The 18,601-nt window shown below is 45.2% G+C and overlaps 2 protein-coding genes across 3 annotated transcripts in view; one reads left to right on the top strand and one right to left on the bottom strand.

The window, feature by feature from the left end:
• Window positions 1-3,556, top strand: part of SLC2A1 (solute carrier family 2 member 1) — a 46,869-nt gene extending 43,313 nt beyond the window's left edge. For both annotated transcript variants that reach the window (XM_055001228.1, XM_055001227.1), the window contains exons 9-10: window positions 144-347; window positions 1,427-3,556. In XM_055001228.1, the coding sequence (XP_054857203.1) occupies window positions 144-347; window positions 1,427-1,627 (405 nt within the window). In that variant the 3' untranslated portion in view covers window positions 1,628-3,556. The remainder of the gene's footprint in view (window positions 1-143; window positions 348-1,426) is intronic.
• ZMYND12 (zinc finger MYND-type containing 12) lies at window positions 3,475-18,501 on the bottom strand. Its single transcript, XM_055001229.1, has 8 exons — window positions 18,386-18,501; window positions 14,831-14,972; window positions 12,721-12,892; window positions 12,196-12,365; window positions 11,520-11,642; window positions 9,679-9,796; window positions 8,556-8,701; window positions 3,475-6,771 (listed from the first exon to the last, which is right to left on the bottom strand). Exons 1-8 carry the CDS (start codon window positions 18,499-18,501, stop codon window positions 6,652-6,654), a joined length of 1,107 nt encoding a protein of 368 aa, XP_054857204.1. The 3' UTR covers window positions 3,475-6,651.
• Between the last annotated feature and the right edge of the window lie 100 nt (window positions 18,502-18,601).

The following is an 18,601-nucleotide window of genomic DNA, read 5'->3' as shown; positions in this document are numbered from 1 at the left end:
AAAACCAGAGAGATTGCCCTCATCTCCTTGGAGTAGGGGCAACAGAAAACTGGCAAAACAGGTTGCAGAAAGTGAGAATTGACACCAGTGTACTATGTTTGCCTGTAGGTCTTACTTACCTTCTTTTCTTCTCCTGGTGCTAGGATCAAATGAACTGGATGTCCTACATCAGCATTATTGCCATCTTGGGCTTCGTGGCGTTTTTTGAGATTGGCCCGGGCCCCATTCCGTGGTTTATCGTGGCGGAATTGTTCAGCCAAGGCCCGCGCCCTTCTGCCTTTGCTGTGGCTGGCCTGTCGAACTGGACGTCAAACTTCATTGTAGGGATGGCCTTCCAATACCTCGAGGTAACTTAGATTAAGCCCGTTTGCTTCTAGGAAATGGCGGGCTAGATTGGCTGCTGCCTGGCGCCATCTTTACTGTGGGATGCTGTGGCTACAGTGGAGGTGATTGGGGAGGTGGTGACAGGGAGGGGCTGGGCAGGGAGGGGGAGGCGCCAAGGAACAAGTGGGAACTGGGGAAAGGGATAAAATGGATGAGCAAGTAAGAGGGAGAAGCCATTGACACTCACACAGAAGTTACCAAAAAGAGAGCGTAGTGAGCTCAGGCTGGGAAGCTTACCCCAGAAGAGGACAGTGTTCCAACACCTGCAAGCACAAATGTGCCTGGGCTATGGGATCCGTTGCTGGATCAGTTGAGAGCAGGGATCTCCATTCCCAGGTGCATCTATACCCGGTAAAGCATCTGCTTCATGCACAGAAGGTCCCTGGTTCGATCCTCAGCGTCTGCATAACTACTTCCCCTTCCATGAAGGAAAAAACAACGTCTAGCCCTTCCTTTCTCTGCACTTTATAAACAGTGCAAGGGCAGGCTGGTAGCCAGTGAGTTTAAAAAGGGAGTCCTGGGCTGCTGCAAGGATTCGTCCCTCATCATTCATCTTCTTTGCAGTCCATCGTTGTGTGAGTTTTCATGTGCTTGAGGAGAAACTCGTTGGATCAACGGGTTTGGGGATGATGCAAAAGAATAGTGTGTGTGTTATGTGTGCAGCTGCTCAACACTCACCTTGACACATGCCTTCCCCATTCCTCGGAGTCCATAAACACAGAACTCGATGGTTGCGTGCTCTCAAACTCGGCAGGTCATTAGTTTAGAGGGAGGACTGTTTTCTAAGCGATTTTGGTGCCATCGCATGCAAAAGTAGCTGCCCCAGAGCCTCACCTCCTTGAAAATAAGTGTGTTTGCGTATGCACGGCCAACATTCGTGCATGGGGCTGAAACTCATGAAATGAAATAAGGATCAGTAGCAGGTGATGTGAAAGATCACCTCCTGAGATCCTGGAGAGTTGCTACCTGTCAGAGTAAACAATACCAACCTGGCTGTGAAAAGATCTCCCTTCTCATTGTGTCCCTCCTCTTTCTGATGCAGGAACTCTGCGGCCCCTATGTCTTCATCATCTTTATGGTGCTGCTGATCCTGTTCTTCGTCTTCACCTACTTCAAGGTGCCCGAGACGAAGGGCCGAACCTTCGATGAGATAGCCTCCGGGTTCCGCCAGGGGGGAGCTGGGCAGTCTGAAAACAAAACGCCGGATGAGTTCCACAGCTTGGGAGCGGACTCCCAGGTCTAAGCCACAAAAGACTTTGGTTCCTTCTTTGCTTCACTCTTCTTTTCCTGCCTGTTCTTGATGCTTATCACAGAAGCCAGGTCCAAGGTGAAAGAGGCATTCGAGCCCATCTGCGGGGCTGCCGCCTGGTTTCCAGGTGATGAACTGACACCATTCGCTAGGAACGGTTAGCTGGTTTCATGTCCAGGATTTCAATGCCAACCCATTCAGAATCCATGGCTTCCCATTCAGGGCGAGCCGCCCCTTCTTGGGAGCCAGCTCGCTCTCCCCCAACCCTGCCCCGTTTTAAGGGGAAAAATAAAGCAGGAGAAGTTTGCATGCCAAGCTTGCAGCTCCAGAAGCAAACCATTTTAATCATGGAAAGTATTTTTAGATGAAATCTCGTATCCAAATTTGGTTTTTTAAAAAGGCTACACTTTCAGCGGTGGGGGTGGGGGATTATGAGCTAAAGGTAGTCCCCTGTGCAAGCACCAAGTCATTACTGACCCATGGGGGGTCGTCGCATCACGACGTTTTCTTGGCAGACTTTTGTTACGGGGTGGTTTGCCATTGCCTTCCCCAGTCATCTACACGTTACCCCCAGGAAACTGGGTACTCATTTTACTGACCTCGGAAGGATAGAAGGCTGAGTCAACCTTGAGCCGGCTACCTGAACCCGGCTTCCACCAGGATCGAACTCAGGTCATGAGCAGAGCTTGGGCTGTCGTATTGCAGCTTACCACTCTGCGCCACGGGGCTGCAAGACAGCAAATAGGTTTCTGTTGGGCTGAACTGGCTCCCCACACCCCCTACCGCAAGGAATTTGAAGTGGGTTTGATAGATCCCTTCTGAGGGTTCTGGGTTAAGAGCCCTGCTTACTCATTCCAGCGTCCCATCTCCCAACGATGGCCAACCGGGGCACTCCTGAAAAGGCCACACGCAGAGCAGAAAGGCGATAGCCCTCCCCTTTATAAACTGGCATTGAGGTAGACTGCTCCTGAGCCTGCAGTTTACATTTAGCAGTCATGGATAGTACTCATTGACAGACCTCTCCTCCATGAATTTGTCGAGTCCCCTTTTAAAGTGTATGGACAATGCTACATCTTGTGGCAGGGAGTTCCATGTGAAGAATTCCTCCAAGCAGGATGGAGGAGCTCTAATATGCCCTAAACCTCACATATCAAAGTCCCCCCCCCCAAGTCCCCACCCCATACACAAAGGTTCCATAAAGGCACAGTTCTATTGTGTCTGTTCAAGGGCAGGAGTGTTCTCTGCAAATGTTCTCTCCTGGCCCTTAACGCCCTGGACTCACTGTACCAAAAGAAATGAGTCAGTGAAAATGGCTGCATACATTTCCTGCTTACTGTGTATAGACTGGAAAATATTTATATTATATATATATTTTTTGTTCAACTGTGTTAATAGTGCACTAAATTATAGTGTGGTTTCTGACGAACAAGCAACTTACTGTAAATATTCTTGAATTATATTCACACTGTATGATAAAAACAGATCTAATTTCTGTAGCAACTGTAACGGAAGACTTGTACAATGACCTTGTTTTGTATAGATAACTTACCTGCACTGTAGCTGCATCTGTTGCACTGAATTTTTAGAATTTTTTTTCTTAGTATAACCACCCCAAGCCCTTAAAGGTCCCCGGCTCCCTGAGCGTGTTTGTTACAAGCTCCTGGAATGTTTGCAAAAAAACAAAAAAGGTCACAGCTATTTAAGCATCTACTTTTTTATTTATTTGTCTGTTTTTAAAGTATGCGACCACACTTGAAAGACAATATACGTTTTAGGAAGAACAAAAAATGAAAAAAAAAATCTAATTTTGCTGTGTCTGATGCAATGTTATCCTGAACTCCTTTTTGAAGTGCCAATAGGAGGGGGGGAAAGAAATGTATGGGAAGAGACGTTTGTATGAGCAGAATAAATGACATGAGCGTTTGAGAGCCCGGAACTGCGTCTTCTGCTTTCACGGCAGTCTTTGTGGGAGAATCTCTTCTTCGGTGGGAGCTTAGCGGGGGCGAGGGTCAAGCTGGATCCTCTGGTTTGGAATCTAAGAGTGCAATTTTAGGGCTGAAGAACTCCCTACTGCCCCACTTGACTGATCTTGACTAGTCTGGCTGCTTCATTTAGAGTCCCTTTACAGGGGACTCAAGTGTAGAGAGATGCAATGTTAGTTGGGAAGCGTAGTTTTAAAAGACAGAGCTGAAGGCTGTTGATTTCACCTCTCTACAGGAGGGTAGTTTAAAAAGAGTTGGCGGAGATTGTACCTCAGAGAGGTTGTAAATTTCATCTTAGTCTCCCCAAAGTAGAGGTGAAATTGATAAGAGCCTTCCAGGAGGCAAAAATGAAATTAACAAATCCTCTGAGGAGCGATCTCTGCTGGCTCTATCTTTTTAAACTACGTTTCTTGGCTAACATTGCGTCTCCCTACACTTAAGTGTTCCCGTGTAAGATGTCTTGTGTAGAGAGACTCTTAGTTTCAACTCAGGAGTAAGTCCCAAGGAATGGGAATGAACTTTTTCCTCCTGGCCACTGGCAGTATTGCAACCAACTCTTTAATTACTCAATCATTTCCTCATTTTTATTCTCATCACACCCTTCTCCACACATGTACCTTTTGTGTACCTTTCCTGCTACTTTCTTCAGTCTCCCATCTTCTCTTCCTGGCCCTGTAATTTCCCCTATGAGTTGGCGTCCTGAAATATCTATTAAGGAGTTTATTTTGGGGGGTGGGGGGTGAGTCGGATCACGCATGGAACTGCCAGCCCTCTTCTGTCTGGCCAACTAGGTTCCTCTCTTCTGTCCCTCTCAGGTCCTTTTGTTCATTACTTACTTATTTCCCAATCTGCCTTCCTCTGCTCTTAAAAAATGTCAATTTTACTTCAGATAAGAACTAAAAAGAAAAACAAACCAGGTTATGGTTTCCCTCCTCCCCCCTCACTGGAATTGGCCTTGGGATTTGATATTTACCAGCCTTGTTTCTATGTACAGCATTTTAATTAGTGGTTCTGGAAATACGCCTGCTGTTGTGTCATGACTACAGCCTGATGTGATACCTCAGTGGGGGAGAGAGAGAAACTCTCATTTTAGACCATTTTTGTTATTTTTAATGGCTTAGAGAAGCAAGAGGACATAGGTTATAGGATAGGATTTCCCCCCTTACAATTAGTCTATCCTACTGGATTCGGCTCTTGAGGGGATATATTATCTCTATACTTCCCAGTTTAAAAACCATAAAACTCTGAGAGGGGTTAACAGGTGCACAAGGGTATAGGTGGGTTTGTTGAGCTGGAATTAGATTCTAAATATTTGCCAAAAGGCATTTTGGAGTTCACACGGGCTTATAAGATGGAAGAAGGGGTGGAAGAAGGGGTGGAAGAAGAAAAATCAAAATCCTCCATGCCAATGCCACTTATGCAAACACCACAGGAATTCACTGAACAGAAAAGAGGCACATAAATACGCTAAGTAAATTTAAAAAATGCTTATTTTGCAAAATCTTGTCAGAGCATCATGCATTTTGCAGTTCCAGAGGTTTAGTCATACGTTGTGGCAAAAAAATTAATTTTGTGGCAGCTTAAAGATCAATGCATTTTTATGCATTGTACACTTCTGGGGACCCCGACCTGGATAACTCAGGTGAGCCTGATCTCGCCAGATCTCAGAAGCTAAGTAGGGTCGGCTTTGGTTAGTAATTGGATGGGAGATCTCAAACGAAGACCAGGGTTGTGGAGGCAGGCAATGGCAAACCACCTCTGTTGGTCTCTTGCCATGAAAACCCCACCAGGGGTCGCCATAAGTCAACTCTGACTTGAGGGCACTCTGCGCACACACACACACACACTTCTGTGGACTACAGGCCAATCTGACAGCTGCATAAGTTAACAAAAAAATATGGAAGCAGCAGGGTTGAAGGGCCATGAATGCAGAAAGTACCAGATTTCACAAGAGCCAGAAATGTCCTGCTTTGCCTTGCTCTGTTCCATAAATGAGGCAAAACCTTTTTGAGCCTTCTCAAATCCCAATTCATACCTGACGAAGAGAACTGTGGTTCTCAAAAGCTCGTCTCAATAAAGTTGGTTAGTCTTAAAGGTGCTACTGGAATTTTTACTATTGCAACTACAGACTAACACGGCTAACTCCTCTGGCTCTATTCTCAAATCCCATTAACTTCTGGATAGAGAGTGGTGCTGGGAGATATGTTATTTGAGAGGGGGCGGGGTTGAGACTAAGACAGAATTATCTTACAAAGTACAACTCTAAAAGGACAGACATTAGCCAGCCCCATTGAAGGTATGTGGTTTTGTGTCTTGTATGCATTCTTTAACAGGCCACATTTGCAGCTGTGCATACACCTCAGTTGTCTGGGAGCACAGTGCGGTACAAGGCATATAAGTTAGTCTCCTTAGATATTTAACTCCCCCCACCCCAAACCATGAATGAACTTTCTAGTTTTCACAGTTGTAAATATATGATTAAAGTGTTACAGAAAAGTTCTCCCAAAATCAGAGACGCTGGGAAAGTCGATGTTTTAAGGACAGAGGGCCTTGCTGCCTCCTTGGCCCTCCCCCCAGGATTAGCACAACCTCATTAAACTAGGCAAAAATTATATAAATCTAATTTAAATAATGCATCCAAGTTGCAGAAATTTGCTCTTCTTAGCACTGCATTAGGTTGCAGAGCTTTAAATGCAGCCTTGATTGTATGCTACGACGCAAGCACATCTTTGTGCAATAATGCATTCCTTCTCGCTGGGAGCAAATCATTACAAGCCTGTAATGAGCAGCCCTTGCACAGCTGCCACCACCACAGGGCCTGCTTGCTCGCTCCTGGGCCTCACCCACCACTGCAGTTGAGTGACGACTGGAAGCCTTCTGAGGTTACAATTCCGTAGAAATATAAAAACTTTACATTTAATTAAAATTGAAAGGAGATTCAGCTGAATGATTGCCAGGGCAGCTTGGCAGGTGGCAGCTCCTAACATCGTTGTGGTTACTTGAACGTCGGGTTGGGACATGGCATCGAAAGCACTTCTATTTCACATAGAAAGGCTTGGATTTGATCAGTTTAACCAAGCGGTGGAGAGTGTCTTCCAGCCCCTCGACCGGTTCCAACTTTATGAGGTGCAGAGTTTTCTTCGCAAGTTCATGAGCCTGCAGTTGTACAGAAAAGAGTGGCCATAAAGAAGGACAGTGCAATGGAGTGACTTCTAGACTTTTCAGCAGCAGTCGTAAGAAAAAAAACCCCAACCCTAATCCCTGGAGGAAAGGTGAGGCCCAGATCCCACAAATAAAATACAAAATAATTCGTTAATGAGTTCTGTACCTGTACCAGTGACTTACAGTGAAATTCTAAGCAAAGTTACCCGAGCGTAAGCCCATTGATTTCAGCGGGCTTGGGCTAGAATAACTCTGCTTAGGAAGAAAATTGATTCATTTGAAATGTGGTGCTGGAGGACAGTTTTGCAGATACCACGGACAGCCAAAAAGACAAATAAGTGGGTATTAGATCTAATCAAGCCTGAATTCTCCTTAGAGGCTTAAATGACAAGACTAAAGCTATCGTACTTTGGTCACATCATGAGAAGACAAGATTCTCTGGAAAAGTCGATAATGCTAGGAAAAGTGGAAGGCGGCAGAAAAAGAGGAAGACCTAAAATGAGATGGCCAGACTCAATAAAAGAAGTCACATCCTCCAGTTTGCAGGACCTGAGCAAGTCTGTTAAAGATAGAACGTTTTGGAGGTCTTTCATTCATAGGGTCGCCATAGGTCGGAGACGACCTGACGGCACATAACACACACACATTTGTTTATTAACGTGATGTGCACTTGGCTAATTGGGATTCTCTTCTTTAAAAAAAAAAGGAACGAACAGAATGCCTATTTATGTATTAATTTTAGCCTGCCCTTCCTTCAAGGAGCTCAGGATGGTATACAATTGTTTCCCTCCTCTCTCCATATTTATCCTCATAACAATGCTGTGAAGTAGGCTAGACTGAGAGACAGCGAGTGGTCCAAGATCACCTAAGGAAATTTATGACTGAAGGAAGATTTGATCCCAGACCTTCCTGGTCCCGGTCTGACACCGTACCTACTACACCACACTGGAGACAGACTGAAAGAACAAAGCTGGAAATGAATCAACACTTTCAAAAGGGGAGGGAGAGCCTCCCGTTCAAGGAACAGGAGAAGGCAAGCAAGTCCTCACCATTTTCGTTTTGCTTCAGTGCTCTGCTCAGCAAAATATTTTATTTATTTGTAGCCAACCTTTGTCAGCAACACTCAAGGCAGATAGTTCTATCTGGTGTGTTTGGTGGTGGTCCAAGACTCCGCGACGATTGCCTTCCTTCTCACCCTCCTGTCTCAAATCAGCTTTATTTATTTATTTACTTCATTTGGGGACCCCAAAGCAGCTTACATCCTTCTCCTCCTTTTTATCCTCACAACAGCCCTATGAAGTAGGTCAGGATGGGGGTGTGTGACTGGCCTAAGGTCACCCAGCAAGCTTCCACGGCAGAGTGGGGATTCGAACTTGAGTCGCCCAGATCCTAGTCCAGCCCTCTAAGCACTATAGCACGCTCCCAAATATCCAGGACTTCAGGGGCTATTCATGCATCAAAGCCTACGGAGAAAGAATTCATCTGCAACCTCTCTGCATACCATAATACAAGACATTGGGTTTCAAGCCGCATGTGCTGCCCATGCTAATATGTAGAGGCCAGTCTCAGCTTCCCAAAGATATGTGGCTAGAAAGCTGCCTACAGAATAGATCCACTTTATGACTTACATACAAACTTTGAATCAATGAATCTGGGCATGTGAAAGAACCAGCCCTTAATGGGCAAAACTCACAGATCCTAGAGTCCCATAACAGTTAAAAATGGGCATAGCTAAGCCTTTGGTGGCACAGCCAAACAAACCTCTTTGATCAACTTGCCTTCGGCATATCAAAGATCAAGCAATGGAACATGGCCAGGGTGCAGACAAGCGTGGCTATTTTATCCACTTTCGGCTTGGATGCTTGCTCTCGGATATCCAAGATGGCGTTCAGCATCTGCGTCGCTTCAGCTTGCTGGCTTTCATCTGCAGCAGAGAAAAGGAGCGTGAGGAAGGGGTTACTCTCAGCCAACAGGAAAAGAGCAAGTGTGGTAAACTTGGAAGACCTGAGTTCAAATCTCCCACCAGCCCTGCAGCTAAATGGATGGCTCGGATTTGCTCTGTCTGATTTAACAAACATACAGAGCAATTATCACTTAAAACAATCATGAGATTAAAGAAATCTTGAACAGATTCAGCATACTGATTGTAATAAGTTAACTGACTGGCTTAGCCTGTGGTGGCATCATCTTGGAAGAGATCTTTTCCTTTCCCTTGGCCCAGAAGGAATGCCTCTTCTACCCTGCTGCCTACAAGATTTTGTGAATACTTGTGTTAAAAATTACTAACAATTTTTAAAATATTTGTTGCCTGATTAATCCAAGGTCCTTTTGGGGGTCAATTAAAAGTTTTTTAACCTGTTAGTCACTTAAGCTAAACACTGTAGCTCTAATTAGAACCTGTTCTGATCCCTTGGGAAAGATCACATTTATTTATTTATACATATATACATACATGCCCTGACCTGAGTAGCCCAGGCAAGTCCAATCTTGTCAGGTCTCAGAAGCTAAGCAGGGTCGGCTATGGTTAGTAATTGGATGGGAGACCTCCAACAAAGACGAGGGTTGCAGAGGCAGGCAATGGCAAACCACCTCTGTTAGTCTCTTACCATGAAAACCCCACCAGAGATCACCATAAGTCAGCTATGACTTGACGGCACTCTCCACCATACATACATACATACATACATGCTCTGCTTTTCTTGCCAGTGGGGACGATATTGTTCTCCCCTCCTTTATTTTATCTTCACAACTGCAGGTTAGGCTGAGACTGACTGGCCCAAGGCCACCCAGTTAGCTTCCATGGCCAGGTGGGGAGTCAACCCATGGTATCCTAGATCCTAGACTGACACACTAACCATACACCATGCTACTGTTCCCCCTTCCCCAAATTAATGCACTTACCAAGAACGTCTCCAGTGGTCTCCTCCTCGGGCAACATGTTGATTTCAGACGGACTCATGAGCGACTGGTACTGCTGATCTATCAAGCGTTTGAAGTGATTGTACCAAATTTCAGTAACCTCATGGCCAGTAAACAAAAAAGAAAAAAGTGATTTTACAGAACAAAAAGAGAGAAAACAAAACAAGTGATGGTTCCTCATTTGGGGAGTGGGCATGGCTTCAAGGTACAGCACTTGTTTAGTATGCAGAAGGCAGCATGGTTCAGCATGACTTCCTCCTTTGGGTATCTTTCAAGGTATGTACTTCTTAAGTGTGGCATTCCACAATCTCACCATGCAAACTCAGCAATCAGAACTGGGTGCAAGATCCATATTCTTAAGAATCTCCTTTTTCTAAAAGGAAGTGGGAAGATTTCCTAAGCCAAAGGCCGACAACTCCGACAAGCAAAAGAAAACCCCCAACCCAAAGTACTATTGCATCTATTTTTAAAACTCCCATCTAACAAAAAGATTTTCCAACTGTTCTAAAACATGTCCACACCTACTCTCTACCTGTCTGATAACCAAACGTCTTATTTGCATATTTGTTGCTAAACACTTTGGACAACAAATGTCCTTTTTTGGCCTCTAGGAGCGGGGCAGAAAAATCGATTTAGCTTTCAAGATGGAGTTACAAGAACCCAGCAGCTCCTCACATGCCACTGAGAACCACAAAGGCAGTTCTGACTATGGGTGGAACAAGATATAAAAATGATAACTCCTTTGCACCCCACCCCCGCATTGAGTTCTCGTTCATGAAGGTATGAGCTGAATATTATTTCTACCACCCCACCCCCCACTGGTTAATTGATCTATGAAGAGCCAGGAGGCAAACTTCTGTCACAGTCAGAGGCCGTTAACTACCACGGATGTACTGAAGGATAGGTAATCCTCACCTTGCTGGTGATGCCTCTGAACTGGGGGGGAGGGGGGCTGCCCTGATCTTCATCTCTACCTGGTTGGCCCCTTATAATTAGAGGCCAGGCTCTCTTGCCCTCCACCTCACTGTCTCCTCAGCTCTCTTGGAGGCATCAAAGTGGAGCTTCTCTTTCCTCATTATCCATGGCCACACCCTTCCTCTCCTCTGCAATGTGTAGCGATGGAAATGCATGATAATAACGTGACATTTGATTTATATACCGCCCTTCAGGACAACAATGCCACACTCAGAGTAGTTTACAAAGTGTGTTATTATTATCCTCACAACAATCACTCTGTGAGGTGGGTGGGGCTGAGAGAGCTTCGAGAAGCTGTGACTGACCCAAGGTCACCCAGCTGGCTTCAAGCGGAGGAGTGGGGAATCAAACCTGGCTCTCCAGATTAGAGTCCTGCCACACTTAACCACCACACCAAACTGGCTCTACACCAAACTGGATGCTACACAAGCGGACAGTTGCTGGACAGAAGCAGTGAGGCAAACGATGATGTCGGCAATCACAACTTTGCATGACTGCATGTTACATAATGACAAACTGCAGAAGGGGAGCTGAAACTACAAAAGAGCCTCACCGCACCTTAAATACAAAGATATCTGATTGCAGTAGAAGCTTCTACTTCATGAATCTGCAGCTTACTTATTCTATTTATTTATTTATTTGATTTATATACCACTTCTCTTCAATTAAGCTGCCATTTAGGGGCTTCCAGTTCATGAAAGCTACAACTATAATAAAATATCTTTGTATTTTAGAGGCTGCAAGACTCTTGGGTTATTTTATATCGCAAAAAGAACACTCCTTTGGTGCAGTCCTCCTATCCTTGCTGTCACCCTCGTTCCTGCAGAGCACGTTCATAGTCTACTGACCTCGGTGTACATTGAGTCAGCAACATCCATTCTGTTCTGACGGAAGAAAACATTGGCCATGTGGAAATACCCTCCTGAGACAGCCACATCATTTGTTCCAAAGGCACAGCTAGCAAAGTAAATCTGAAATCCGATCCAGAGAAAGACTGTATGGTAACAGTATAACCACTCATGTGCCAAAATCAAACTAAAATACAGAACAGAGAAAGCTAGTCATGATCACCAATGGGGTGCCCAGAAGGCTCATGGCACACTTGTCACGTTTCCTGGTATCCGCTTCTAAGAGTGCTGGGGATAAAATCCAAAGGAATGGGACTGGAACAGAAAATAAGGGGGCTCCAAGAAACTCCTTACCAGCTGACCAGCAATGCCTTGAGTTCATCCCAGGCAGCTGTGTTACAGCTGTGCATCCCCAACTTAGTCATAAACACAGATTTTGTTATGTCTCTTAGCCTGGTAACCTTCCCAGTGACCATGCAGGGCACAAATCCTTCCCTTTTTTGGAAGCAGACACCAAAAAGCATTTCACAAAAAGCCAATCTCAGCTTTCCTGTTTCCTTAGAGGAGGAGGAGCCCTGGAAGAAGATATCCCCTTAACGTCTAAAGGGAGCACCCATTCAGTGCCTCCATTGTATGAGGATGCTTGCTAAGTTTTAACTGGGAAAGGATGTCTTACGTCATTTGCCAGATGGTACAAAGACTCCTCAAAGTTCCCTTTGGCCACGTAGAGGAGTCCCAGGTTACGATGCAGCTTTGATTCAATGGCAGGACTGCACTGAGACGTCTTGAGGACACTCCACCGAGCTTGGGACAGGTACTCCTCTGCTTGGGAGAGATGTCCAAGGCCTGACAAGAATAAAACCCAACAGAAGAGAAGAAAATGGGCTTCAGGGGCTTTATAACTCACCTTTCGATCAAACTCTCTGACCCCTGACATCTGGCATTCCAGGACAACGGGCAATTTAGAGCAGTTTCTGGCAGGAAGATGGGAAGCAGGGTGGGAGGAGAGCCTTCTGTATCACCAGCAGGGGCTTAAATGAATTAGTTACTGCATTTTTAAAAAATTGGCAAGTGAGCCCTGATCGGTTATTTGGCTGCAATCTTCAAGATGGGCCACTGATAAATAGTTACAGATCTCAGCACTTCGGGGATTACTACCTGGAAATCAAAACTGTGTGGACCCAGTTCCAGCCATACTCACCAAGGCTCGCCTCCGCTAACATGAGGTAAGCAGGCACCAGTTCACTGGAATTCAAACCGTGGACGCTAATGTTGAATTTCAGAGAATGCAGTGCGGCTGGAATGGCATCTTCGTGTTTGCCTTCATAGAGAAATTTCTGGGCCGTGTTGTGAGTCACTTCTGCTAGGAATTTCTGGGAGAGCACAAAGACAGAAGTGACGGATAATGCATCATCAGCTACCCACTATGTACATCTCTCTCCCACCCCTCTTTTTGGTAACTTTCGATGACTCAATGTGGTACTTTGTATCTCTTGGTTTTCCAAGTCTGCATGCACCAAGAGATTCACGTATTATAGGGTCCAGAATATTCTTTGGTGCAGAATTTGGATTCCACGGCATTTCTGGTTTCTCATTTACTTTTTAAAAGTACGTTTCTAGTTTTTAATGATACAATGATACCAGCAAGGGGCGTGAGAGTATAGAGGAAAGTACTTCTCTACCTTTCCTGGCTACTCGTCACAATTCCAACTCATAACGCCCGCCCCACCAACTGCCACAGTGTCAGGTGCCAACCTACCTCCCATTCTGCCAAAAACTTTATATCATATAAAAATGGTTAACAAAATAACTACAGTAAAAATTAGCTTATTTGCATTTCTTATTTTGTGCACAGCACTTGAATTGTTGTTGCTAGGTAAAGCACGTGGAAAGCTTTGTTCTGCTGTGTGCATAAGCAAGTTCTTGCTGCTGAGTACACTATCAGCTTTGAACTCTCTTTGTAAGGTGGTGTTAGCACTGTTTTCTTCCCCTTGTTGGGGAAGTCAGTGGCCCCTCACAGCCAGTTGCCTGAGACAAGAACCCCTTAGCCCAAAAAGACAGAGAATGATATGCCATTTCCATTGACTGGAGGGCTGCTTTCATTCCCAGCAGAAAAAGGGAGAGGTGGCAATACAGAGTTAGTAGTAAAAGGGAGCACTAGATAATTTCTGCATTTCATGTCCCCTTCACCCTGCTCCCCACTCCATACTTTCTACATAAAATGACAACATAATCAAGATCCACACATTGCATCTGAAGAAATGGGCTCTAGTTACCAAAATGTGCTGGGATAGAATTTTGTTAGCCTTTATGATACCACCAGGGCTTTTTTTCAGCAGGCACCTCTTGAAAATGGTCACATGGCTGGTGGCCCCGCCCCCCGATCTCCAGACAGAGAGGAGTTTAGATTGCCCTCCATGTCACTGGCGCAGAGGGTAATCTAAACTCTCCTCTGTCAGGAAATCAGGGGGTGGGGCCACCGGCCACGTGACCATTTTCCTCGAGGGCGATTTAAACTTTCAAAAACTTCCCCCTTGTTCCAGCTGACCCAAAGTGTTGTCATTGTGCAGTCCTGAGTTCCATCACTGAGCTCCACCGCCTCTTTTCCCAGAAAAAAAGCCCTGAATACCACAATACTCCTGCTTATGTTTAGGATGCAAAGACATGCTTTTTCACAGATCGCTTACTTGCCAGTTCCTCCCATTGGAAAGAAAATGCCAGCACCCAAGGCAGAAATTTTCCATCTCAGACAAACAGCTGACCAAAAGGAAGGAGGAGAGGGGAGAGAGGAGCTCTTTGTTTCCCTTTTTTATTTGTATTCTGTCTGTCCCAAAAGAACAACTCAAGGCGATTTCGGCTTCCCTGTGTGGAGCTGTCAACCTTTCCTTTGGTGCTGATTTGACAGCCACTATCAGAAACGTAATTGGTGGTGGAGAGTGCCGTCAAGTCATAGCTGACTTATGGCAACCCCTGCTGGGTTTCCAAGGCAGGAGCCTAACAGAGGTGTTTTGCCACTGCCTGCCTCTGCATAAAGGCCCTGCTCTTCCTTGGAGGCCTCCCATTCAGCTACTAACCAAGGCCAACTCTGCTTAGCTTCCAAGATCTGATGAGATCGGATTTGCCTGGGCTATCCAGGTCAATGTAAAGCAACCAACCTTTGCCCCATCACCTTCTATGGATCAACATTGCTAATCAAACAATTTTGGGTTTTTAGTCAAAGATTCTGAAGGCCCTCAAACTCTAATTTCTATGCTTTATATCAATCTGGCTGAGTTAAATTTCAAGTTTTTCCTCTCTCTTCAGTGACTGACCTCTCTACTGATTTTCTGCTCCCGCCCATGCTTTCTCTTTTTCTCAGAATCGTAAAATGGCAATGCAGTACGCAACGGAATGAGCAGCTGGCATATCTTCTCGTGAACGCTGACCCAATCAGCATTTTGATGTTCTACTTCACTGCAAGGAGAAAAGTGGTTATTAAGAGTAAGAACTGTAAGACACGGATTGATTCTCCCCCATCCCTTGAACCTATCATCATCATTTATTACATTTCTAACCCGCCCTTCCCACAAGCAGGCTTAGGGCGAGGTACAACAGTTATAAAAATACAATAAAATATTAAACAATTGATAAAACAAGAGTTCATATTATAAAATCAACAAACAGATAACAACTGTCCCAAGATGGGGTCAATTCCAGATTCCTGCCCATTAACATACAGGGGGAGGGAAGCGGACAGATAACATACTGCAACTCATACATGGGTCAGCTAACGAATGGGCACTATATAGCTCCGTGCTGTACCCATACGTCAGGCAGCCAGCCAGTGCACACTGTATAAACCCCACACTTAGTGGGAGGCTCAGTAAAGATCTCATGCTGGCCTCAACCATATGCCTGGTGGAACATCTCGTCTTACAGGCCCACCGAAACGACAGGCCCAGGTGTCCTCAGACAGAGAGTTCCACCAGGTTGGGGCCAGGACCAAAAAGGCCCTGGCCCTTGTCGAGGCCAACGGAGCCTCCTTGGAGACAGGGACCACCAGGAGATGTTTTCCAGCTGATTATAACCTGCGTTTGTATTTGCTCTGGGGAGGAGAGAGTTCTCCTGAACGAGTAGTGAGGAAAGAGGAACGAAACGGAGCTTCAAGCTGGGAAGGAAAGAGGGGATAGCACGTAACACCTTTTCTTCTTGCTAGGTACAAGCACCAATTGCCCTGGCAACTAGTTACTAGCTTAGAGGCTCTGATTTGTAGCAAGCCCCTAGTGGATCTAGCCCTTCAAAACAACAACACAAATCTACTGCACATGTTCAGAGGACTCGGCTTTCTGTGTGCAGCACTTTCCTAGTTTGTTTTGTTACTTAATCACTTGATCTACCATATTTACTTGAAAAGAAGATGGCACAGAAGATAAGATGCACCCCCCCAGCCCCAAAAATCTGATGCAGGGAGCTTGACTCTTCAAAGCTTATGCCCTGGAAACCTTGTTGGTCTTTAAGGTGCTACTGGACTCGATTTTTTCTCCCCTAAAAGTGCTATACTTAAAAAGTTGTTTATTACCAGACATAACTGTAATCTGTATGCAAATTTAAGACAACCCCACCTTTTTGATGGCATATTTGGAAAAAAAGACCTAGTATTGCATTTCAGTAAACACAGCAATACTAAACTGGCTGGACCCTGTACAAATTTATTTCCTTTATTTATTGCCTGCTTTCCTCACTGAGACACTAGATGGATTACACAGTGTAAAAACAGTATGATCCAACAGTTAGATGAGACATCTAACTACAATCTAGTAATTGCGTATCCCATGTGGTCCAATAGCATGGGATACAATAAGCAATGCAATAGGACTAGGATTACAAATTAGAATGAATACAAAAAGTACCAGTTACAACATGTCAAAAAATGCAGAATATGAACTTCAGAAGTAGAAAACAAGAGTAGTAAGAGTAGGATAATACAAACAATAAACAGATAATATATACCGTAGACTATACAGTGTTGATAAACAATGGAATCGCCATGAACAAGTTCGGGAGACCTCTACATACTCCCCAGATGTGCAGGAAAATACGGCTTTATAAAATGACCTGGGAAACTGGATTAATGAGATCTGCTCCATCAATATGTCTGAACTGTTTTTAAAGTTGTGAGTTGTCTTGGGCAGTACAGAAGTCAACACGCTTTTGAAAAAGCATTTATTCACAAGTCACACTAATGATGATGATAAACATTTAGTGTTTGTAAAATAGAAGAGTCCAGTAACACCTTTAAGACTAACCAACATTGTAGTAACATAAGCTTTTGAGAATCACAGTTCTCTTCATCAGATGCATGGTTTGTAGTGTTTGTAGACCACGTTAAAGAAACAATGGTCTTGCTGTACAACAGTCGTAGTACTATAATCCCTCATCAGATAGGAGGGGTGTATTGTAGGGAGGGGATCTCAGATGATCCGCTAATGAGTTCGGAACTAGGGACCTCACCACTATGTTGTATTGGATTCCTGCTAATGCCATGTCTTTGTGAACTTGTATCTATTTACCCTATGGCATTGTTTATGGAAACGTTTGTGATATTGACTGTACTAATCTCACACTGTGTAATCTGCCTTGAGTCTCAGTGAGAAAGGCGGACTATAAATGATATAAATAAAATATTGAAGACAAAGGTCTGGAAAAGTGGCATATTTGTGGCACAGATCACATTCAAAGCAGAGACCACTTGCAGCTCAGTCTCTCAGGGTCCGATGTGTGATGCATTCTCTGCAACCCGGGTCTTTGCTGGAGTCTCCCATATAATTACTAACCAAGGCTGATCCTGTTTAGCTTCTGAGGTCTGATGAGATCGGGTATGCCTGGATTACTTTAGTCTAAAGCCACTGAAATCAACAGGCTTAGTTCTGAGTAACTATGCGCTGGGCTGTAATCTTACTCCCAATCTTCTGCATAGAGACATGGAAGCAAACTTGACCAAACTTTGAAAGCTTAACCATGGACAGCGCTATTGCAGGGCTTATCAGGAAGCAAGTCCCAGGGAATTTACTTGGGGAATTGCACCAAAGTCAATGTGGGGAGTGTTTGAGAGGAATCATAAGCAGGTGTATTTGGAAATAAATCCCATTTTTGTTCAACAGGGTTGAAATCTTGGAACGAGTTCTATTTACAGCTCCAAAATTTAGCCACTTTGTTTAACTAGAGCTGAGTGCTGCTTACTCCCAAGAAAAGGCACAAAGGATTACCACCTGAAGCAGATGCTTCACATTGAGAATGGAGTGATGGGGATTGCAGGGTGGGGAGGCCTACCTCTCCCGCTCCATAGCAGCTTAGGGTTGCCAATCTCCAGGTGAGGGCTGGAGTTCTCCCAGAACTTCAATTGACCTCCAGCCTACAGGAATCAATTCCCCTTGAGAACATGGCAGCTTCGGAAGGCAAACTCTATGGTATACCATAAATTCTGCGTGAAATCTGTCCCCAAATTGCTCCTTCCACTATTCACAAATCCCCAGGAATTTCCCAGGTTGGAGTTAGCAACCTTAGAAGAGTTTCACCACCCCAAAGCAGAATGTGATGCCAGAGAGTCCACCCTCCAGGGAAACTGATGTCTGTAGTCTGATGTCCAGTTATAATTCCTGGAGCTTTCCAGGCCCCACCTGGAGGTTGGCAACCCTAATATGCAAGGTTGTCAATTCCCTGTTGGACAATTCCTGAAAATTCTGGAGGTGGATCTTGGAGAGAGCAGGATGGTAGGACCCTCCCCAGGGTATAATGCCATCCTCCTCCTCTGTCGCTTGGAGATCAGTTGCCATTCCGGGAGATCTCCAGGCGCTCCCTGAAGGATGGCAACCTGACGAACTACGCACCAGTAGAAGGTGACGCCGCAGCCGCCACAGCGCACCGTCGCCGGCGCCAGGCACAGCTCGCAAAAGGCCTTTCGCCCTCGAGGCAGCGCCAGGTGCACGATCCGCTCCGTCTGCATCTCGCGCTCTGCGACGGTTGCTAAGGGCGCGGTTGCTAAGACAGCGTCAGAGAAGGTGGGACTTCCGGAGGAAAAAAGCTACACATTGAACTTCCGGTAA

This window comes from Eublepharis macularius, chromosome 17, assembly GCF_028583425.1.
Source record: "Eublepharis macularius isolate TG4126 chromosome 17, MPM_Emac_v1.0, whole genome shotgun sequence".
Classification (NCBI taxonomy): Eukaryota; Metazoa; Chordata; class Lepidosauria; order Squamata; family Eublepharidae; genus Eublepharis; species Eublepharis macularius.
Note: the sequence above shows the minus strand (reverse complement) of the source record. Positions and strands in the feature narration are given on the sequence as shown.